Genomic DNA, 24,926 nt, shown 5'->3' with positions numbered 1-24,926 from the left:
AAACCAATGATTCATTTATGTTTTTTTTTTCAGCATGTTGGGTAATCAACAAGGAAAACATTATTTTATTAGGGATTTAAAAATAGGTGGCCGTCAATTACTCCAGGAGAATATCTATTCTCCTCAATGAAGTTAAGTGCAATGAACGAAATGTTTCCATCGGAGATTCTCCGTTTTCCTGTTGAAATTGAAAGGGCACCACTGTGTTTTATTTTCTCGATTTCACGCGCTTTTTGAATAGCGCCCAAACCGTTGATTTTAGCGATATAGTTTGTTCGGAGAAGTTTTTTGGTTTATTAAAGCGCAACTTTTGACGAAAAAAGTTTTGTGATCAATCCACCTAGCAGTGAGATAGAAAAACTATTTTTTTTTTCAAAACATTTAGATAGACATATGGTGTCTTCGCAAAGTTGTAGGATTGGCAATTTGAAACAACTTTGTCGAAGACACGATTTTCCTATCTTTTATACTTTTTGAGATATATGCCGTTGTATGTGAATGGCCCCTAAAAATCATATTTTTTATCATAACTATTTTCCAAGATTTTTAACATTTTTTGTGTTTTCTACAAAGTTGTTTGTCATGAAAAAACCCGTGTTTTTGCTGAATATATCATCACCCTATCTTTTGAAATAACAAAGTGATTCATGAATTACTTTTTTTTTCAAGGGGTAGTTAAGGCCTCTACAACTGGCTTTGGCGCAAAATGGCGCAGACAACTCTTACAAATCATGAAAGTACCATATCTCCCCTTTCGGCAGTTGATAAAAACTTTTGTCTATAAGCGTCTTTACATGGGTTTTTACTATCAAACAAATAAGCCTTATTAAATCGAACTCGACTGATAATTCTTTTTCCTTAAAAGATAGAGAGGTGCGATGTTCAGCAAAAACACGCGTTTTAAGATGTTTAACAACTTTGTAGAAGTGATAAAAAATGTAAAAAAAATGTTTTACTTTATTTTTTAACATTTTTCATGTTTTCTACAAAGTTGTTCAACATCTTAAAACGCGTGTTTTTGCTGAACATCGCACCTCTCTATCTCTTAAAGTAAAAGAATTATCAGTCGAATTCGTTTTAATAAAGCTTATTTGTTTGATAGTAAAAACCCATGCAAAGACGCTTATAGACAAAAGTTTTTATCAACTGCCGAAAGGGGAGATATGGTACTTTCATGATTTGTAAGAGTTGTCTGCGCCATTTTGCGCCAAAGCCAGTTGTTGAGGCCTTAACTACCCCTTGAAAAAAAAAAGTAATTCATGAATCACTTTGTTATTTCAAAAGATAGGGTGATAATATGTTGAGCAAAAACACGGGTTTTTTCATGACAAACAACTTTGTAGAAAACACAAAAAATGTTAAAAATCTTGCAAAAAAGTTATGATAAAAAATATGATTTTTAGGGGCCATTCACATACAACGGCATATATCTCAAAAAGTATAAGAGATAGGAAAATCGTGTCTTTGACAAAGTTGTTTCACATAGCCAATTCTACAACTTTGCCGAAGACACCATATGTCTATCTAAATGTTTTGAAAAAAAAAAATAGTTTTTCTATCTCACTGCTAGGTGGATTGATCACAAAACTTTTTTCGTCTAAAGTTGCGCTTTAATAAACCAAGAAACTTCTCCGAACAAACTATATCGCTAAAATCAACGGTTTGGGCGCTATTTAAAAAGATCATGAAATCGAGAAAATAAAACACAGTGGGCTCTACAGTATGGCCCATAAAAAATGCGAAAATTGTTTGAACGTGAATTTAGCATTTACAAGCGTTATTTTCGTTGTTTTTGTAAGTAAATATAATTTCAGCTTACTGTAGTATATTCTGACATAACTTCGATATCTAGGACAATTTTTGTCATATTTTTCTGACTGTTCTACATAATGTAATAAAGCAGAGAAGTATCAGAGGATAGAGGAGTTCTTAGAGAACGTGTTTTCCATAGTCGCAATGAATGTTTTGCCTGTGTCACAGTTTTGAGCGCATTTGCGTCTTATGGGTTTTATATGCCTTTATTTTTTTTGTTAAAGTTCAATAAAAAATAAACACAGAGGTCTATCACAGTTTTTTGAAGAAGAATTTGTTCCTTCCATTAGAGACAACTTATATCATTACTAGCTCATAGGTTTAGAGCAAAACAGAGCCGATTTACTCACTCATATGAAGGTTCAACTACGGATCTCCAAAATGAGCCGTTTTTTTCGAAAATACGTTTAAGCCTCCAATAACCTAGGTATGAATAAATTCTACCATTTGATATGGGCGAATGCTGGTGACAAGGCTTGTAAAGTATTTTACCCCATCGTTGATGTTTTAGAAGCTTTCACCACAAATATATTGAACTCGATGCCTGTATGCTAAAATTTTAAGGAATGCTTCCAATTTATCTCTAGTAAGGTGAAAGTAACAGATAAAAACCATGCCCAAAGCGAAATACTGAGTCTAAATAGATTAAACAATACAAACAATAAATAACAATAATGTTTCGTTCACATTTTCCTCATAATAACTACCATAAAACATGATACGACGTTTTTCACATTTTTTATGGGCCATACTGTACACTGCTATTACAATCCTTGTTCCTTTCGCCAGGTATCGTCATGTGATTCAGTGACTTCTTCTTTTTCCTTCAATAATGTTCTCTCATGTTTAGCACTTATAGTGCTTCGTTGCAATTTTCATTGGCGAAGCTAGGATTTTTTTCTGGAGGAGTCCTAAGGGGGTTTTCCAGAATATCGGTCGCAATAATCACGATTATCATTTATTTCGTTGTTTGATAGATTCAGTTTTATTTATTTGTGATTTTGTCTTATATAGCTGAAAAATCGGAAATTTCAATTTTCATGATTTGTTAAATCCAGTAAAAAAATCATTCAAGAATTCCTAAAAAGATCCCACGAGATTTTCCACGAATTTTTCAGGTATTCAACCATGTGCTTTCCAGACATTACTCTAAGAATTCTCACTGGAGTTTGTTCATGAATTATTACCGCATCTGGAGTCGTAAATCCAGATAAACCTTAATATTTTTAAAGGGGTTTCTTAAAAAAATACCTACGAGTCATTACATATTCCAATTTATATCACATTTGTGGAGCTACACATAAAAACAAGTTTTGGAAGAACTTGCCAAGAAATTTTAGCTTAAATTTAATTTGGAAAAAATACTAAATTTCTGTAATTAAATTTTAAAATTCACCGTAGAATTTCTGAAACCTTTCGACGAAATTCTTGACCATATAACTCAAAGAAAAGCATAAGGTTTTGTAGGAGTTATTTTAAGTTCTTTTTTCTTCGTTTTTTTTTTATAATGGATAATCATAAGCATTAAAAGTGTGGAATTTGTATCTTAAATTTGCATGTTTCGCATGAACTCCAAAGTGTATCGTGAAACTATGGCTTGCAGGTTGACTATTTTAAATTTTTGGGGTAGAACTGTAGAAGTTGAACGCGAAAATATTGGCGGTATTTTTAAGAACATTGCCACAGATGTCTTATGGTAAAATTCGTAATTTTAAATTTTAGTATATTTAAATCCTGGATGAAATTTTTACATTACCTGGAAAATTTGATGAGGAATTTCAGATGGACTTTCAGAAAAAAAGCGTATAAAAATTTTGAAATTTTTCAAAACCATATTTTTTTTTTGATTTTCTTAAGTTTTTTGGAGTATGGAACAATTTTTGTATTTTGTGAAGTAATGCGTCATAAAAAGGAAGTAGAAACAATAAAATATTGAAGCAGGTAGAAACAACAGAACAACGAAAGTGATAAGTTAATCTTTTCTCTGGATGTGAATGATTACAGGATTATTATAACTTCTCTAATGAATTCTCTAAAAGTCCCAAGAAGTTCCATCAGAGTCTTCTTTATAAAATATCCTTAAAATTTGGCAGAATTCTGACAGAAAGCCGTTATGAATTCCTCCCTAGAATGCAGAAGAATTTAATCCCAGAATATGAATTCTGCCAACACTGATAAAACTATTTCAAAAGAAATGTTTCAGGGAGATCCTTACACATTTCTTTATAAATGTCTTATTAAATCGCTTTCTCCTTTCCATTTTTTTACTAAATGTTTCTTCACTGCTATGCTAATTTCGAAAGCAAAAGTGTCCGTAGGGATTTTTAACAAATTTCCTATGGAGATGCGACGACAAAGTATATTTCAAAAACATTTTCGTAGATAATTCTTGTACAATTCAAGGATTTCAAGCAAAATATCCAGGAAAAAAACCCCGAAGGACTGTTGATGAACTTCGCGAAAGAATTTGCTATAAAAATTTTGGAACTTTTTTGGAACTTTCAGCAAAAAATATCGGTATAAGTCATAGTCTCTGTTATGAATTATTGGAGGAATTGCGAGGGAAAATTTTGAAGTTTTGTAAAGGTAAGTAATTTTCACAATATTATTGGACTGATTTCCAAGAGATTTGTAGCAAAAGATCACCACTTTTTGATACTTTTTGAGGAATATGATTACACTAATTTTTTTTCAAGGCTTCAAAGATTTTGCTACACATCTGTTTATAATTAGTTAAATATATTTTTGGAAGTTCTTAAAAAAATTAAACGGAATAAATAACTGTCATTGTGACGGAAATTGTTTGTGAAACTGGCAACACTGCATTAAAGGAATGGTCAGTTGTGTTTTATGGAAGAGAAGAGTTCGGGAGGCCGTTTCTTTGGTAGTGCGGAGTAAACACCAAAATGTATGTAGTTATAATAATTATAATTTGGAAATATTTGTAATGAATAAAACTATTTTCAGCATTGAAGCTGCGAGCATGAAAGCTGCTGTCAATTTTTGCGTGATTCTGCCAAAGGTGACTTTTCCCCTCCCCAACAACTGTAAAGAATTGAAACAAAATCAAAGAAACAATTTGTTGCTGGAATCGCCTATTGATAAACTTCGGCTTATGACCCAGCAATCCAAAATATTCGGGAGTTCCTTGTAAAGGCTTCTGGATTCATTACAGCAGGGAATTCTGTTAAAAAAGCCTTGGAGGACTTCCTCGAGGAAGCCTGTAGTTGTTTTTTGGATGAATCCATTCCTAAATTTCAGTCAATCTTTAGGAAGAAAAGGATGAAGAATTGGCAATGAAATATCTTCCTTTTCTTTATTTTTGGCATTACGTCCCTAATGGGACAGAGCCTGCTTCTCAGCTTAGTGAAAATTCTAAAAATGTTAAAATAGATTCAGCTTTGTGGACATTTCTAAGATTTGTATCGTAAATTCCTCTTAACATAACGCTAGCTGTTACTCCAAGTATTTTAAAAAAAAGGTTTCGCCAGGTATTTTATCAAAAAATAATGAATTTTCTTCAAATATTGCTCCAATGATTTCATCGAGAATTCGTTCCAGTGGTGTTGGCAAGCGTTTCCAAAAGAATTCGTCTAACATTTTCATTCAAGGTATCATAAAAAATCAGGAATGTTTTTTTCTCGAAATTACTTAACAATTGACTCTATTGATTCCTCAAAAGATTCTCCAAGAAATTTCCAAGTAATATGTTTTGTTCAGGATTTTGTTGAGAATTCCATTAACTAATCTAAGTTAACACCAAGCTGTGAAGCTGTGAATTTAGTAATGAAATACCAAAGAGAAGAAGAAAAATATTTGGCCGGGGTTTTTTTTTCAGAAAGTCCTGCAAAAGTTCTTCAGAAATTTTACAAGGCATTTCTCAAGGTATTATTCGAGGTATTTGTCGAAATTATTTGATTTTTACAGTTGTCTCTGATGAATCTTCTTTCAGAATACTTGATAAATACATACAGCAGAGAATTATTGTAAGAAATGTGGCAGTCTTGGAGGATTATTCTAGATAAATTTCTGGATCAATTATTGGTAAAATTACCAAGCGAAACTCTTTTGAACATTCCTTAGCCATTTTCCCTTAATCCCTTAAAAATCTCAATCAGAATCACTGGAAAAAACTAATCCTATGGCATTGGAGGAATTACTGGATAAATTGCTATAGCATTGCCTGGTAGAAACCACTGTAGAACTTTTCGAAGAATGCACTAACACTTCCTCAAACGTCAAGGAATTTTTCACAGATTCTTGAAGGAACTCATCAAGATTTACTGTGAAAAAATAGAGTTTGATTAGAGGTTTCATAACGATGTTCTTTAGAAATAACTCCCGGTTTTATTCAAAGACTTTTCTTGTGATTTCAGCAAAAAAAAAATCACTAACGTTTCCTAGAAGACATCTAGAAAAATCTTTGTTGACTTTGATGGAAAATTTATCAAAGATTTTTATTTAAGAAATCTGATAAAAACCGATCGTTCTGGATCAACGACTACAATATTGGCGTCTAAGGATTCTAAATCTTAAATCTAAGAAATCTCAAGGGGCATTTCTTAACAGTTTACCGGTTCAATTCTTTAAGATTTTCTAACCGTAAACCTTGGATGAGGAAGTCGATGGAAGAATCAGAGGATAAATTCTTGGATAATTTAGGACTCAAATATATTTTGGACGAATCCCTGATTGAATCCTAAAAGTACTTGGTTTTTGTAGTGTGTAATTATTCTTAGAAAAAATCCAGGATAAATTCTCTTGTTTTAATTTTTGGAGGTAAAATGAATTAATGAAAAATCGAAGGCCGTCAAAACAATTAAATGAGCTCCTAAAAATAAATCTTCGGGGTAAATTTGAAAGAAACTGAACAAAAATATACCGGAACTTATTTCTGACCAAATTCCTGGTAAAATTCATAAAAACACTCATTTTTTACTTGTTCAGTAACTGTAAAAATGACGTTTGCAGTATATTTGGAATATGAAACATATTGCAAAAAATTGAGATTGTCATTTCCAATATTTACTTAGCTGAAATATAAAAAAAAATCTATTTGTTGGGCAGATAGATTCGAGGTAAAGTATAGCCACTCAAAAGTACGAGCAGCAACAATGCTGAAAAAAAACTTTCTAAGAGAAATGGTTGGTCAGGTTAAATAATCAAACTCCTGATTCCTGCTGGGCAAAAACCTGTATATTTATTTATTTATTTATTTTAACTTTCAATTTGGAAAGAGGGAAAAGCCCCTTTGAGTGATTGTTTTTTCAAAAAAAAACCTGCTTGTTTTTGTTTGGTCTCATTTTCAAGCAATAGGTCTCTAAAGTTTCTATATTCGAGATATTCACTATCAGCCCTGTTGTTGTTTATTGTACATGCAATTTTGTATAAATTCTACAAGAAATGTTGTATTAATTTATTATTACGACTACCCGAGCAGAAGAAAATAACTACTGAATACCAAATTGAGGTATTCCATACCAGATAATTTCCAGTACTTACAACCTGAATGAGGTATGAATGAGCCCTGCATAAGAGGTAAAATACCTCAAAAAATACCTTCTGCATATTCTACAAATACCAAGATGATAACTAGATCAGGTGTTGTAATACCTAAATAATACTTGATGGATTTTCATATAAAAGTGAAATTTTTCAATACTAGTTCAATACCTCCAGCAGTCCTCAATAGCTGTCGAATACCAACATAAAGTATTTTGAATTGTTTTAAACATTTTTTTCAAATACCATTATAACATCAAAATGAGGTATTGATAACTGAACAATACCTAATTGTGGTATGATACCAAAATATGGTATGCATAAGTTATTGGCGAGTTATTCTTTCCTCCTCGGGTAGTAACCAGCCAAAATCGTATAATATTTTTTTAGAAAAAACAACTGCTTACTGAGTAGCAAAATCTGTTACAATTCTGTTATAATCCACTAGTTGGGTAGTGGGCTTCAAGATAGTCTTAACCTCGAAATTCAGTCTAGAAACCACGATTCATGTCTTAACAACCAACATCGAGACCAATTTGCCCCTCACAAAACCAAATGTTAGCTAATTTACCGCAGATCTATCTCGCAAACCGCATTTCCTTTTCGCTTTCGATGCGTTGAAACTTGAAAAACCTCAACCGGTGCCCAGCACCAAGTGGTGACCTCTGGATTTCATTCGACCAACTCCTCAGACCGTATCAAACTATGACACACAAAAAGGTACCGATTTCACACCTCTTTCCGCTCCATTGAAACTCAATTGACTCTGGGCAACCCCTCAGCCCCTCGTTTGAGGGAGGGAACCACGTGAATCGATCAAGCCTCCTTTGAAATAGTTAGCTAGAAAAAGCAGCAATCAAGCCGCAATATCATTTACCAAACCTCAATTGACAAACGCACGTCGGTGCATAGTGGCCCAGAGATGGTCAAAATTCAAACAACTTTGTTTTCCAGATTATTTCACTGTTATTTTGTCTAGATTTCTTGAGAATTGAATACCAGTATCTCAAAATTTCTGATCAATTTAAGAATATTTCGATTTTTGGCAAGTAGAGATATCAGCTGAAATTAACCTTTTTGAAACCTGTTTCTGTACTAAATCTAAACCAAATCTAACTCAACTGGTTTCATTCGAAACTAGGAAACGTCCAAGATTGATCGTTTTCCCCTCAATATGTCACAAATACTCCATAGTATTTATTGTACTATGGCTTCTTTTTGTTATTGTTACAAATTGTTTTGTCAACGCACCAAGTCTTTTTTTTTTTAATTTTATTCAGTTTTTTTGACCACCATTAGCATGGAGTATGACCACTGTGCGCATTGTCGACAAGAAACAATGATTGGAAAGCGATTTTGTTTTTATTTGTCCGGGAGCTGATTGAGTATGGGGGTGGGGTGGTGATTGGCATAGCTGGTCATAACGTGCTACACTTCGACTAGTTGAGCATAGGTAAAAGCCATTGAACGAAATCAAAAGTTATTACGCGCTCGATGTCGCGGTGCTGGTGGTATAGCTAAAAAGCATTTAATGGTGATTTATGAATTCAATGAACGATTTGGGAACGAGGGGCATGGCATGAAGTGGATTCCATGGTTAGTCGAGCTCTTGGTTTATGGTGATGAAATATGCCGAAAGGAAATTGGCTGTTGATTGGCATGGGAAAGAACGTGAGGTTCGAAACAGCTATTGTTTTGAAGCGGTTGACAAAATTTGAAATTAGCAAGAAATGCAGTGAAATTTTTGGGTGTTTTCAGGATACGAACGATGAATTTATGATTACGGTTTCAAATGCCTTTCGATATTACTAATGAAACGTGATTTAAATGATCAATCAACATAGAAGCCTGTAAGTGTACGAATTCCGAGTATGTTGAAGACTTTTTTTTGATGAAGCCGATTTGTTTCCACAAAGTCATAAACTCGAAAGAAAAAAAATAAAACGTCTATCTCTTCTTCATTGATATATTCTCCAATTCTGCTTAAAGAAGCTTTGAGTAAACATCATGGAGCTTCTCGCTACGTCACCTACAGTTTCACTTTTGGTTGAGCTTTGTCAAGCATTAAGAAAAGGGTCAATTTATTCCTTGCAGACTTGACCCAAAATAAGCCCAATTTTCCCCTAATGCATTTAGTAGCTTAGCTAGAAGCTTCAGAAAGATCAGAAGATCAGAAAGATCAGAATAGATCGTTTGCAGAAAGCTTAGGTAGAAGCTACACAAAGCTTAACTAGAAGCTTCAGGAAGCTTAGCTAGAAGCATCAGCTTCTAGCAAGAAGCTTCAGGAAGCTTAATTGGAAGCTTAGCTAGAAGTTAGAAAGCTAGAAAGATTAGATAGAAGCTTCAGAAAGCTTAGCTAGAAGCTTCAGAAAGCGTAGCTAGAAGCTTTAGGAAGCTCAGCTAGAAGTCTCAGGAAGCTTAGCTAGAAGCTATAGGAAGCTAGGCTAGAAGCATCAGGATGCTAAGCAAGAAGCTTCAGGAAGCTAAGGTAGAAGCTTCAGAAAAAAATAGATAGATAGCATCAGGAAGTGTAGCTAGAAGCATCAGGAAGCTTAGCCAGAACTTTAAGAAGCTCAGCTAGAAGCTTCAGGTAGCTTAGCTAGAAGCTTCCAGACGCTTAGCTAGATGCTTCAGGTAGCTTAGCCAGGAGCTTTAGGAAGCTTAGCTAGATGCTTCAGGAAGCTTTGCTAGAAGCTTCAGGAAGCTTATCCAGAAACTTCAAAAAGCTTAGCTAGAAGCTTCAGGTAGCTTAGCCAGAAGCTTCAGGAAGCTCAGCTAGAAGCTTCCAGGCGCTTAGCTGTTTTGTTTCTTTTAACAACTAAGGATGCTTAAAAAAATATGACACAAATTTTTTTGTTTGCCAACAAATTTGAATAGAATATCATACAATTTTGTTATAAACAACTGATCCCATAACGACGCAAATTATACTCTTGTGCTACGTAATATTAGCGTTTTCCGCTTCGAAAACAGCCCTACTATGCAAACACCCTCCTTGTTGACTTTCGCTATTTGATGTTCACATTTACAGCGATATAAAATGATATCATACCGCCTTCGAGAGATAAAGCCATTCGCAGGTTATACGACCTCATTATTACTTATTCAGCGAATTCCGAACGACTTCCCCAACGAAACCAACATCCATCTTCACCATAGACTCGCTAATTGCCGGCATCCGAATGTGGATCACGCGGCTTCCATTTCCAATTGGGATGACGCCTATTTACCTATTAGTCTGTTGACATTTCCCATTTCCCATAAATCGTTGACACGATATTTGCATCACGAGTTGGGCGTCAATTTCGCCTGATGGTTGTCGGATGCATATCTCTACGGTCGGTGCATCAATAAAGCTAGTTCCCAGACTGACAAGGACTAATCAAAACCGTGTTTTGTCACTGGTGGATTATCGTGTCAAATGCACGTCCCGACTTTTCGAGCGAAATCCGTAGCGTGTGAGATTTTTTTAGCTTACGTGGTGTTTCGGAGGGGTTTTCGAAGCCATAGCTGCTGCAGCTAGGTGATAATCACTTTGTCACGTTGCTGTTCCGGAGATTGACATTGATGGACTGTCGGTGATGTCGGTGACGGGTTTTTGAACATAGAGCTCCGCTTAAGAAAGTTTTTCCCCTGTTCGATGATGCTGGGATGCACCAGTTGACGTCATGATTAGAGATTTGATTTATAGGGTGGTCTACAGATATCAATTGTGCTGGACAGGCTTCCGAATTCTCACTCACTCTCACGATAATGGATTTATCCCTCACAGCAATTTTCAGCGATCAGCTGCCTTGCGATTTTATCCGTCCACAAAACAAAGCGAAAATAGATAATTGCACATTTCCGCAGCTGTGAGAAGTTTGTTTTCTCTTTCTCCGATCCATGGAGAATTTTTCCTGTATCCAACGCCACGAGCAGCAGTTGCTTTTATGCACCAAATTAACCACTCCTTTCGTCAAGTTGGTGTGGTAGCATTGTTAGCGTGCACGCATCGCGGTTGTTTTTAGCAATGTTCTAGGTTCGAATCCCGTCGCCGGCACTAGTTTTTGTTTATCCACATAGTGATAATTCTCCGGAGCGGTTGGTGAGCGAAAATATGATGGAGTGAAAAACAAATTATCCACAGAGTGGAGTGATTTTCGGTTATCCACCATCGTAGCTCCAGGGAAAATTAGTGTGAGCGATAAAAGATGTTCACGCGAGGAAGCGAAAAAAGCATTCTCCTTACGTGCGAAAAATCGTAGATTTCGCATCATTGATACGAAAATTCAGAACCCTGGTGCTGGATAATTGACTTCTTTTAAGGAAATATGCATAAATTTCAGAATGCATGCATTTTCTCAGGACGCTTAGCAAGAAGCTTCAAAAAATTTAGTTAGAAACTTCAGGAAGCTTAGCTAGAAGATTAGCTGAAGGCTATATGAAGCTTAGCTAGAAGCTTCAGGAAGCTTAGCTAAAAGCTTCAGGAAGCTTATCTAGAAGGTTCAGGAAGCATAGTTAGAAGCTTCAGGAAGATTAGCTAGAAGCTTTAGGAAGCTTAGCCAGAAGCTCAGCTAAAGGCTTCAGGAAGCTTAGCTAAAAGTATTAGGAAGCTTTACTGCTGCTACAAGAGGCTTAGCTAGAGAATTCATGAAGCTCAGCTAGAGGCTTCAGAAAGCTTATTTAACAGCTTCAAGAAGCTTAGCCAAATGCTCCAGGAAGCTTTACTGGAAGCTTAGCCAGAAGCTTCAGGGAGCCTAGCTATAAGCTTCAGGAAACTCAGCTAGAAGTTTCAGGAAACTCAGCTAGAAGCTTCAGGAAGCTTAGCTAGAAGCTTTAGAGAGCTTAGCTAGAAGTTTCAGAAAGCTTAGCTAGAAGCTTCGGGAAGTTTAGCTTGAAGTTTCCGGAAGCTTAGCCAGAAGCTTCAATTAGATTAGCCAGAAGCTTCAGGAAGCTTAGCTAGAAGCTTCAGGAAGCTTAGCTAGAAGCTTCAGGAAGCTTAGCTAGGAGCTTCAGGAAGCTTAGCCAGAAGCTTTAGGAAGCTTAGCTCGAAGCTTCAGGAAGCTTAGCCAGAAGCTTAGCCAAATGCTCCAGGAAGCTTTACTGGAAGCTTAGCCAGAAGCTTCAGGAAGCTTAGTCAGAAGCTTCAGGAAGCTTAGCCAGAAGCTTCAGGAAGCTTAACTACAAGCTTCAGGAAGCTTAGCTAAAGCTTCAGGAAGCTTCAGGAAGCTTAGCTAGAAGCTTCAGGAAGCTTAGCTAGAAGCTTTAGGAAGCTTAGCTAGAAGCTTTAGGAAGCTTAACCAGAAGCTTCAGGAAGCTTGGCCAGGAGCTTCAGGAAGCTTAGCCAGAAGCTTCAGGAAGCTTCAGGAAGCTTAGCCAGAAGCTTCAGGAAGCTTAGCCAGAAGCTTCAGGAAGTTTGGCCAGGAGCTTCAGGAAGCTTAGCCATAAGCTCCAGGAAGCTTGGCTAGAAGCTTCAGGTAGCTTAGCCAGAAGCTTAGCTAGAAGATGAAGGAAGCTAGTCAGAAGCTTCAGGAAGCTTAGCCAGGAGCTTCAGGAAGCCTAGCCATAAGCTTCAGGAAGCCTAGCCAGAAGCTTCAGGAAGCCTAGCTATTAGCTGCAGGAAACTCAGCTAGAAACTTCAGGAAACTCAGCTAGAAGCTTCAGGAAGCTTAGCTAGAAGCTTCAGACAGCTTAGCTAGAAGCTTCAAAAAGCTTAGCTAGAAGCTTCAGAAAGCTTAGCTAGAAGCTTCGGGAAGTTTAGCTAGAAGCTTCCGGAAACTTAGCCAGAAGCTTCAAGTAGCTTAGCCAGAAGCTTCAGGAAGCTTAGCTACAGGGGATAGGCAAAATGATTGAGATAGGCAAAATTTTGCCCAAATTCAAATGCTTATAACTTTATGAAAAATGGATGAAATTGGATGCATCTGGAAGCAATCGACGGCAAATTTGGTCCAGTTTTAGGAACTTCCTTGGCCATGCATATTGGCCACTGGACACCGGAGATGTTCCGGATTTTCTGAGGTCATGTCCAAATGTCATTTTTTCTGTCGCTTGTATTTTTGTGTGGTGTAAAGTTAGATAGATGTTTGCAATTTTCCTAGAAACTAGAACTAATAGGAAGTTGAATGCCACCGGACGCATTAAGATTGGTTGGAAATCTTCAGAAATATGACCATTTCCGTAAAACTGGTTCCGGAAAGCATGGTCAGTCATGTTTGTATTTCCAATCATGTAAATATTATCCGGAGCTATATCCAAGTGGACATCAACCTTAAAAATGATGTTTCCTGCAGCGTATTCAGAACCATTAGATGCACAGACCACTCTATAGAAGGTTCCAGGTGCCCCGGGGGAAGTGGTCAATTAGGAACATATCCGGAACCATATCAATATGGGCATCAAACTTCATTATTTTCAAAGGTTATGCTTTCCGAAGCATTTCCAGCATCACCGGCTGCCATAACCACTTTATAGTAGGTTCCAGGTGCCCCGGGGGATGTGGCCAATTCGGAACATGTCCGTTCATCTGTTTAGAATCACATTCTACCATAAACAGTAAGATCCATGTGACTTGGAAAATGGCGAGCATTTTCAGAACCACAAGATATAATAATCACTCTATAGTATATTCCAGGGGCTCCTAGAGATGTGGCCAACTCGAAACATGACCTCATCCCCCAGGGCCCATGGAACCTACTATACAGTGGTCATATAAATAAGTTGCGCTGTAAATACTTCTATTAGCATCACCTTCAAAAATCTTGATGTTTTTACCCATATTGATGTGTTTTCGGACATGTTTTGAATTGGCCACATCCCCGGGGCACCTGGAATCTACTATAAAGTGGTCATGGCAGCCGGTGGTGCTGGAAATGCTTCGGAAAGCATAACCTTTGAAAATCATGAAGTTTGATGCCCATATTGATATGGTTCCAGATATGTTCCTAATTGACCACTTTCCCCAGGGCACCTGGAACCTTCTATAGAGTGGTCTGTGCATCTAATGGTTCTGAATACGCTGCAGGAAACATCATTTTTAAGGTTGATGTCCACTTGGATATAGCTCCGGATAATATTTACATGATTGGAAATACAAACATGACTGACCATGCTTTCCGGAACCAGTTTTACGGAAATGGTCATATTTCTGAAGATTTCCAACCAATCTTAATGCGTCCGGTGGCATTCAACTTCCTATTAGTTCTAGTTTCTAGGAAAATTGCAAACATCTATTAACTTTACACCGCACAAAAATACAAGCGACAGAAAAAATGACATTTGGACATGACCTCAGAAAATCCGGAACATCTCCGGTGTCCAGTGGCCAATATGCATGGCCAAGGAAGTTCCTAAAACTGGACCAAATTTGCCGTCGACTGCTTCCAGATGCATCCAATTTCATTCATTTTTCATAAAGTTATAAGCATTTGAATTTGGGCAAAATTTTGCCTATCTCAATCATTTTGCCTATCCCCTGTTGAAGCTTCAGGAAGCTTAGTTAGAAGCTTCAGGAGGCTTAGCTAGTAGCTTCAAAAATCTTAGTCAGAGGCTTCAGGAAGCTTAGCCAGAAGTTTCGGGAAGCTTAGCCAGAAGCGTCGGGAAGCTTAGCCAGAAGCTTCGGGAAGGTTGGCCAGAAGCTTCGGGAAGCTTAGCCAGATGCTTCAAGAAGCTTAGCTAGGAGCTTCAGTAAGCTTAGCAATAAGCTTCAGGAAGCTTAGCCAGAAGTTTCAGGAAGTTTAGATAGAAGCCTCAGGAAGCTTAGCCATAAGCTTCAGAGAGCTAAGCTAGAATTGCCAGGAAGCTTAGCTAGAAGCTTTAGGAAGCTTAATTAGAAGCTTCAGGAAGCTTAGCTAGGAGCTTCAGGAAGCTTATCCAAACATCCCAAAGAAATCGATGATGTGGTACAAGAAGCGCCATTGAGCTTATCCATATGCTTAGAAGCTTTAAAAGCTAAGCCAGAATTTTTAGAAAGTGTAACTGGAAGCAGCCGCAGGTTATAGGAAGCTTAGGCAGAAGCTCCCGAAAATTTAACCACTAGCTCTAGGAATATTTGACAAAATCGTAAAAGCCATTGAAAACCATAAAAAAAGCTCTGGAAACTGTCCTTTGAAAGTTATATGTACGTGGATCAAGACAATCTTGAAACTAATCCGTTCTTCTACCCATTTTCCATCCGTTTCTTCGCAGGAACTCCGACTCCGCATCGAACTACGTGGACCGGGTGCGCATCCGTGACTCGTCCAGCTCATTCGGCGGACCGGGCCGAGGATCCGGGTGGCGTCAAAAGTCCCTCTCGAATATAGATCTCCCGACGAGCTATCGGGGCATTGCCGGTGGAGTGGCCGGTACCGGTGGCCTGGTTGGTGCTGGTCAGTTTCGCTACCGCGACTATGACTCAGGACTGTACGATCTATATTCGCGCATAGACAGTCGCCGGGAGGAGTACGATGATCTGTACGGCGTGAATCCCAAGGCGTCCCGTGCAGCAAGCAACGCCAGCAGCAAACAGCGGCAACATCAGCAGAAGCAACGCGATCAGCAGGACCACCGCGAACAGCAAGCTCAAGACAAAGATCAACAGCAGCAGCAGCGACAGAAGCATCACCACCACCATCACCATCGGTATCAGGAGTTCTACAGCGCGGACGGTAACGACGCCTGCAGCTTGCGACGAACCCGTAGCTTGGCGGTGATCCGCGAGGAAACCTACAACGATCTACACTTGCACGGACGTGGCGCGCGACGATCACAGCTCATCCCGAGGGCGAAACTCGTCGATCGCAACTTCTTCAAAGACAGGTAACTCAGCCTCGTATTCTTCAAAACGCTCCAATCTAACATTCTATCTTCCCAGATACAACTTTATCTACGACGACGGCGAACCGACGGAGCCAGTCGAAAACGACACTCACTACACACTAGCGCGGAGATTCTCCGCAGCCCAAGGTCAACCGCCGTTCCCTTGGCACACAGACAAGAGCGACTTGGACAGCATTGACTCGTCAATCTTCAAGCATTCACTTCATCAACAGAGTAGCTTCGAAGGCAGCAGGCACAACTCGATCCGCAGTGGCGACTCATCCAAGTTCGTATCCAAGGTCGAAGTCCACAGCGAATACTCCGGGGCTTCCAAGTCGGAAACGGGCATCGAAGCGGACCTCAAACATCTAGACGACATTTCACTGAGAGACGATCCTCCCAGACCTGCAAGCAAGACTTCTACACTAGAAACGCTCAAAAACCGTTATCCTCGAGAGGGCAAGTTCGCCGTCAAGGATGAGGTAGAGAGCGGTATAACTATCATCGAAATCAAAGACAGTCAAGTGTCGGCCAAGAGCTCCAGCGTAATCTCTTACGACTCCATATACCTGTCCTCGGAAAGCGACGACAAGGAAGTCCTCGACGAATTACTCCCAGAAGTTAGACTCACCGAAGACAACGACTTGATCGACATCAAGATCGAAGACTACGACGATCTGTTCAAGGAAACGGATCTAGAAAAGGCAGAAAGCACCATCGATACCCTGTACGGACAGGTCACCAAACCCAAACCAAAGATTGTTGCTGTAGAACCAAAGATTCAACCAAACGATTCCCTCAAGCGCTACATCAAAAACACTAGTCGCGGTACCATCGAGCGTCTGTCGATCATTTCCAATCTCAAGCTCCGGCAAGAGTTTGCCACCAAAGAAAAGCCTCTGCTCGACAGCGATCACCAATACAACTCGCTTCCGGACGCAGCCGACGTCTGCAAGATCCTTCGCAACTCGGAGCGAATCGACGCCAAGCTTCGTCGAATCTGCGACAACGACCAATCCGGAAGATCAACCCGCACCGATAGCGATCACTACGACTCGTTACCGAGGTTGGACAAGTCCCGCCTTAATCTAACGCAGGCCACCTCGGATGAGGACGGTTCCCTAGAAGAATCCGACAAAGGTGCGCCGTCAATCGAAGTTGTCGAGACTCCGACCAGAGAAGTACTCAGTCACGCTTCGTCCAAGGTTTATTTGAAGGATTTCGGTTTAGAGCTAGATTACGAAAACTCCGTGGTGACCAACAGCGATCAGGATAGTGACATAACGATCGTAGCTCCGCAGGAATCTCCGACCGTCCCAGCTATCACGGTAACTCCAGCAATCGTCGTGACTCCAGCGGAGAAACCCACAACGAAGAAAAACGACACGGTAATCTATTCGACCTTTGCTAGCACCGTTGGAAAGCAGACCACTAATCGGATCAACTTCGAGAGCAAGGAAAAGCCGAGGCCACAACCGGAAGCAATCGCTGAGATCAAAACCAAACTCAAGCCGATTCCGTTGGTTGTAGATCCTACGCCGAAGATCCCGGTAGCGCTAGCTCCAACAGTCAAACTAGGCGGAAAGAAGGTTATCGTTGATGAGGTAGCTGCCAAGGCGGCCAAACGAGAGAAGGAATACGAGAAGAGCGTTAAAGCCGAGGACAAGCACAATACGGTTGTAAAGAAACCGATACCAAAGAAAACTCCGGAAGCTCCGGCTAAGAAGGAAGAATCCAAACCAGAACCAATTCCGATCGTTAACAGTAGACCGCCGGATCCGAAACCTCCGGAGCCCAAGGAAGGTAGTCCCAAGGTTGACCATTCCAGTTTGTTCAAAGATACGAATCCATTCAAAGAGCAAGCCCGGCGTGAGGTGAAGAACCGAGTGGTGGATCGCCCTCTGTTCAAAGGCGTTAGACGTTTCAACTCGACGGAAAACATCTACACTTCGGCACCGATCATAGTGACGAAGACCTTCAACAACTTCATCAAAACCAATGAGGTGAAGACCAAATCGTTTGATTCGTTGATTGTGGAAAGCGGTAACGAGAAGAAACGCGAACAGAAGAAGATGCCTCGACCACAGGTGATTCAGATTGTGGATTCTAAGCAGGTCGGGAAACAGGATGCAGGAACACTTCGTAAGGGTGCTCAAGACGGGCAGAAGGTACAGAAGGAGTTCCTGCATAAGGTTGATTCGGTAAGAAGCTATTGGTCCAAGATGATGGATGAAGCAGACGCACGAGAGGAGCTAGAGGCAGAGGATCACGTGGATTCGGGGAGTTTGCCAGAGTCAAAAAACGAGCAGGTGGTGCAGCCAGCAAAAGCCGATGAGAAATCCGGGAGTTCTAGTTCAGCGGAACAACTGAAGCCAGTACAGTTGCCACAGCAGCAGCCAAAAAAGTCCGCATCGCGACAGAACTCCTCCCGGAACAAGTACTCCACCTACCAAATCGACGAAGGAGCTGAACTTCAGAGCTTTAGTCCAACGGTGGAGATTATTGAGCTCGACGGACAGAAGCAGGCTGCACTGGTGAAACCGAAGAATTCGCAAAACCTGGACTTTGACCACGTGCGCTACAAGGTCATGAAATCGGAGATGTTTCAAAAAAACTTGCTGGTGAACCATCGAAAAGCGGCTCAATTCGATGGTTTGATGCAGTACCTACAAGATTACAGCTTTCAGGAGTTGCTCGCGCACAATAACGTTGTAATCATTGAGCCGGTCCGCACCAAGATCGAGAAGATCTCCGACAAACCACCGCAGGCCAGCACAACCACCTGTCGGATCACTACGGGAGCACTGTCCAACAATGGTTCCGGAGAAAATCCGAAGCGGGGGCCGGGTTTGAAGAAGCACTTCTTCTACCATCCGATAAGGGTGAACAAGGAACTGTTGGACGAGGAGCTGCCAAGTCCTGATACGGTGAGGAATGTACGGAAGCTGTTTGAGGGTACCCTGCGTCTGGGAACGACGGCGAAGCAAGCTTACGAGGACGCCAAAACCAGCGGAGGTGAGTATTCTTTTATGGTTAGTGGAACAGTCTTAAGACATTTAAATCTAGTTTCTCATGCAGCTATTCGCAAATGGGATTCGGCTAGTTTGTCCAGCGGAGTATCCAGTGGAGATTTGAGCTCGCCATGTGAGTGCGGTGAGAACGAGATGGACGGTGACTCCGGAGATGAGAATATGATTGGAGATGATGAGTTGGAGTCGCACTATGTTAGTCAGGACGTTTTGGAGAAGATACGAGAATGCGGTTCAACGGTGACGTACTACGGTGGCCGAGTGGTAGACAAGAAGAGTGAGCACATGAATACGATGACCAAAGCCATCATGAAGGAGATTCGTGGTCTCGAACGAAAGACCTGCCAAGTTTGCCAGCCGCACGGTTGTCGGCAAATGATCGAGCAACGTCGCGGTAGTCAGAGTGCTAAACTGGACGGATTAGGTACTGTAGAGTCGTGTGCAAGTCTGCTGGATTGGCAAGCTGGTAGTTGTTTGTGAATACGTACTTGCGTGACTGTTGATAGGTAGAAGTAAGGTATTGTCAACCAGGGAGTATGAGTATGTGTGTGTAGTATAGCCACAGCCACAGAACATAGCTCATAGCCTACCGAAGCACGATCAAAATTGAAGGTAAATCGAGTTCCCGCACTCCTGTATCCGTAGGTTTAGTTTATGTAAATAACCAGCGGCTATGGGAACAAGCAAGATTGGACAATTGATCATCATCAATCTGCGCTTTCTATCCAAAGGTCATCGCAAATATACGTATAACCATACCATGCTTACCATTCCATGCTTTCAATGCACTTTCTCGATCATTACATTTCGCAAACCATGCTAACCATTGATCTCTCCATTTCTAGGCGTGAAATTCAAGCTGGTCAAATCAAACAGCTGCAGCAGTCGACTGGAGCTAGCAGGAACCGGTAAAACTCCACCGGACCTCATGAAGAACTATCGCAACCATTCCAGCAATAGTAATAGCAGTAGCATTATTTCAGGCCGACCCAAACTTCCAAAGCCAAGTTCCGCTTCGACCATAGATAGCAATAACAATAATAACAACGACCTGCCGACTCTGCGAGACCTTCCGACTGTAGAGGAACCTGAAGAGTCCGTGCGCGATCTGGTCAGTCGACTGGAGAGCAACAACACGTTGAACACCCGCAACAAACCCCGCATCATCGAATCCAAGTGTATTGAGAAAATGGAGGAAACCAAAGTGGAACCCACGATCACGATCAACAGTCAGGTCATCGAGGTGCCTACAGTGAAAGTGAGTCAACCACCAGTTGAGGAGCCTTCAGCGGTAACCATCAACAATCACATAACTGTTCCCAATCAACTGATCATTCCGCCACTGTTGAAGGACCAGAAAGCCCCTGTCAAACCTCAGAACAATCAATCGACGACTGATCGACCGAAGGTTTGCCGGAACAAGAACGTCGACTTGGCGTTCGCTGCAACGATCACCAAGGCCAACAACAAGCCAGCCAAGGAGAAGGAGAATTTGGCGCGCAAATCTTCGCTGGTCACCTGCAGCTCGGTCGACACGTTAGATTCGCTGGAAACCCTTCCGCCTTCCAATGGTCCCAAGATGGTGACGTTCAAAGACGATGAAAACAACAATATCCACAGCAACAGCGGAGAAGTGGAAGAGCAGGAGAATCTCAAGCCGAGTGTCATCGCCGAGCAGCGCAAGGCGGACGAACTGACGTCGCCGAAGTTGGTCAACTGGAGTTCGCTGGGGAAGTTTGACGAGCGGCAGTACTTCGCCAACGACAAGAAGCTGATCGAGAAGCGCAAGTACGACGAGATGGAGTTCGAGGAGTTCGAGGTGCTGGATACGAGTGCGGCGGGCAAGAACAATCAACTGGCGAAGGAACAACAGCAGCAGAGGGAGCAACAGGAGCAGCAGGAACAATTGGAGCAGAGCGAGTGCTTCGATAGTTTGAACAGCGGAAAGTGAGAGGATTTCAATGAGGATGGGGGAGGAAAGCGGTTGGAAGAAGAAGAATGTGAGTTCGGTATTTATATCTGTTACGAATAACCAAGCTAGACGCTAGAGTATTATATTGTGTACTTATTATCTGTAGAATTGAAATACATATATGTAACTGTTAGTCAAGTGTGGGTGATTTTCTCAATTGCTTTGATGACATTTCCTCGCTTAACTCCTTAACAATTACTTAGGTCAATTTTACGCCGAAGAGATTTTTTTCGGCATTTTTGACAAACTTGTTTGTTATGCCTAGTGCTATGCTGTACTTGTTTAATTGGTTCGATATTTGGCTATAGGTGCTAGCAACACATCAATATGCATCTTGATCAACTACTAAGCCAATGTCTCCCACAAATTGTTTACTTTACCGACAAGTTTAACATACTGCCACTAGGAAACGCTAATGAGCCTCACTTATATCATACTCATATATCGAAATTTGTTGATAAGTTGATGATAGTAAATCTTCGATCTTTTTAGTGGAATGTAGGTATTAAAGACCACAATCTCTTTTTATAAATTTTTTGAAGGTTAGTGTTTACAGTAAAAACAGCTTGTATGGACTAGTAGATCACTTAATTTGAAATAATTTTTGAAGTAAATGTGGTTAGTTGGTCTTATGATCCTTCTGTGTGACATCCCCCCTAATCCTTCCCCCTTTTTTAGGTAACGGAAACAAGAGGAGTCCACAGTTGGCCTCAAGCGTATATCTCCAAATGATAATCCAAATGAGCTGGATGGTTGGTGTCTTCGGCAAAGTTGTTCAGCAGATCAAGAACTATCTGGCAGTGAAGAGTCTAATTGAAGCATTTCCCGCTAGGTGGCGGTAGTTTCTTCAATTGTCTGTATCTAAAGATCCGTGTCAGCTAGAAGGTTGGTGTCTTCGGCAAAGCTGTACAGCAGGTTCAGGGCTATCTAGCGGTGAAGCGTCTGATTGAAAATTTATCCACTAGGTGGCGCTAATAAACATAAATATTCAATCTTCTTTACAACAAGGTCTTATCAGCTATAAGGTTAATATCTTCGACATAGTTGTTCAGAAAATTGAGGGCTATCTGAAGATGAAAAATTGAGAATTAATCCGCAAGGTGGTGCTAGTGACGATTTTTATTCATTTTTTTGTTTCTCATGATCCTTATTAGTTAGAAGGTTGGTGTCTTAGGCAAAGCTGTTCAGCAGATCAAGATCTATCAAGGCGGCGAAGAATCTGATTGGGAATTTGTACGATACGTGGCGCTAGTAAAAATAAATTTTCAATCTTCTCTACCACATGATCCTTGTCAGCTAGAAGCTAGGGATAAACTATCTAATTGTGAATTTATCTACTAGGTGGTGCTAGTGTTTGTCTGTATCTCAAGATCCTTATCAGCTGAAGGTTGGTGTCTTCAGCCAAGCCTTCTTCTTATATTTTTGGCATTACGTCTTAACTGGAACAAAGCCTGCTTCTCAACTGAGAGCTTTCTTTGCTAAAGTTGTCATTTTTTGCATTTGTATCTGGTTCTAGGGGTCTGGTTCGACTATAAATGCACCTGAAGAAAGCACATCAAATATTTGTATCAGAAATACCAGCAACGAATCAACTTCATGCGTATACTCACTGGAACATGGCGGGGAGCCCATCAGCTAAAACTATATCGAACAACGAATCTGTCGGTCCTTGAATACGGTGGCTTTTGTTTTAGATCCGCCACATATCTTGAAACTGGAGCGTCTTTGGATCGCGCTCGGATGCATGTCCTCAACTCATACGATGAGTTTAGAGGTTTTAGCAAAAGTACTGCCTTCTTCGAATCGTTTTGTGGAATATTAGCTACGCTTACTCATCCGCTGTGAGGTGTTAAATCCATTGATGATTGGAAATTTTGAAAAGCTCATCGAACGAAATCCTCAAACAAAATTTATGACACTGTACTGTACTGTAGTCTAGAAGTTAATCTGTCATTGAATGCTCTAAATCGTAGTTACTTCGTAGACTTCTCCAGTTCTACTGTGGGTTTCGATCTAACCATGAAGCAAGAAACTCATGGAATTCCAGATATGTTCCGCTAGGTATATACCACTAATATTTGCGAACAAGTTCAGTCATGTCAGCAACGACCAAACGTTTTACACTTATGGGTCAAAAATTAATGATTCCACTGGATTTGGTGTTTATAACGAATTTCATGTTGCCGCCCATAAACTTTAGAACCCATGTTCAGTATACGTCGCAGAATTAGCGGCTGTACGCTATGTATCTCTTCCCTCTGATCGATTTTTCATTTTTACGGATAGCCTCAGTTCCATTGAGGCTATACGTTCTATGAGTTCGGTAAAGTACTTGGTATGGGTCCCTTCACATTGCTGGATATCGGGCAATGAGAAAGCAGACTTACTCGCTAAAGTTGGCGCTATGGAAGGCGGTGTTTATGACTGTCATATTGCTTTCCGTGAATTGTAACCGTTCCGGTTTCTTTGGTTTTCGTATGTTTACCTTGTCTTCTTGGAATACGTCTGATTATACCGTTACAGGTTGTCATGTCCACTTTATGGTTGACCTGCAGCAACAATGCGAAACACTACACTATTTTCACTCAAAATCAAGATCTTATACAAATATTGAATCATATCGTAACATGCAGTATGGCCAAAAGTATAATGCAAAAAAATAACTTATCATGTTTTATCGTAGTATTTATCAAACAGAAAATAAAAACGAATAAAAAAATTTATACATTAGTTGATTTGTTTAATCTGTCCAGAAACTGTTTTACGTTTTGGACATGTCACTGTCTGTAACTTTCCTCTTGCAAGAGAGGATTTGGAAGCGTACCTCTTAATTTGATCATGCAGTCAACGAGTTCCATATCTTTGAGATGAAAACTTCTAAACATCAACAATGGGGTGAGATTCTTCACCGGCCTTAAACATATAGTAGTTTAATATGTGTGGCTCTGTTTTGCTTAGTAAAATGGAACGGTGTTCATTTAAGTTGTGTCTAATAAATGAAAAAAAAAGTGTGTCTAATAAATGAAAAAAATCATATATAACTCAGTATTTCCTTGTATTAATCTTTGACGAATGATCGAGGCAAATTGAACCAATAAGATATAATTGCTTCTAACACCATGACCCTAGCCGTTTATTTTATTGTGACCATGAATAACACGCTCACTAAGACCTTTTTAGTAACTTAACGCGATTTTTGAAGGTGGAAAGTTTTTCACCAGAATATATGACGAATTTTGAATTTCACAAAACAAAACATTTTTTTGTCCTAGTACACTAACCTGATTACTAGAAAATATGACAAACAAAGATACTTTATTCCAATATCATGTCAGAGTATTCTACGGTAATCAAAAATTACATTGACCTTCAATACATACAAATAACGCTTAAGTGAGTCGAATTCAAGTTCGTAAATTTTTCACATTTTTTAGGGCATACTGTAAGTAGAAATTGTGAGATTTTCCTAGAAAAAAAAAGGTTTTAAACCAAATACTTGAAAAACACATTACGTCTTCTGTACACCCAAAGATATTATACAATATTTGAACCTGAACCTGAACCTCACCAAACCCAATTAGAAATTCCCCAAGGAATTATTTCAAAAATATTTTCTTGCTATTCCTTCAAGATATTTTCTTTAATCCAAAATAGACCTTTTTTTTATTCTAAAAGTTCTCTTGAGTTCCATTTACAGAGGTTTACACGGATGTATTAAGAAATATTCCGGGCATTGCTTAAGGGTTTTTATGAAAATATCCTCCAATTATGCCTTCAAAACCCTCACACATAATGTTCCATATAAATTTTACACATTATTCCCGAGAAATCTT

The 24,926-nt window shown here is 39.9% G+C and overlaps 2 protein-coding genes across 8 annotated transcripts in view; one reads left to right on the top strand and one right to left on the bottom strand.

Moving 5' to 3' along the window:
- The window catches only part of LOC5576452 (protein javelin), a 44,947-nt gene extending 23,716 nt beyond the window's left edge, over positions 1 to 21,231 (top strand). For 2 of the 3 annotated variants that reach the window (XM_021841351.1, XM_021841352.1), the window contains exons 2-5: positions 15,481 to 16,092; positions 16,148 to 19,107; positions 19,159 to 19,545; positions 19,967 to 21,231. In XM_021841351.1, coding sequence (XP_021697043.1) covers positions 18,165 to 19,107; positions 19,159 to 19,545; positions 19,967 to 21,072 — 2,436 coding nt within the window. In that variant the 5' untranslated portion in view covers positions 15,481 to 16,092; positions 16,148 to 18,164 and the 3' untranslated portion in view covers positions 21,073 to 21,231. The remainder of the gene's footprint in view (positions 1 to 15,480; positions 16,093 to 16,147; positions 19,108 to 19,158; positions 19,546 to 19,966) is intronic. The other variant, XM_021841353.1, reaches the window with a different exon arrangement.
- The window catches only part of LOC5578225 (calcium uniporter protein, mitochondrial), a 472,328-nt gene that overhangs the window by 261,395 nt on the left and 186,007 nt on the right, over positions 1 to 24,926 (bottom strand). The window lies entirely within an intron of this gene.

Source organism: Aedes aegypti, chromosome 2, assembly GCF_002204515.2.
Source record: "Aedes aegypti strain LVP_AGWG chromosome 2, AaegL5.0 Primary Assembly, whole genome shotgun sequence".
In the NCBI taxonomy this organism is placed as follows: Eukaryota; Metazoa; Arthropoda; class Insecta; order Diptera; family Culicidae; genus Aedes; species Aedes aegypti.
Note: the sequence above shows the minus strand (reverse complement) of the source record. Positions and strands in the feature narration are given on the sequence as shown.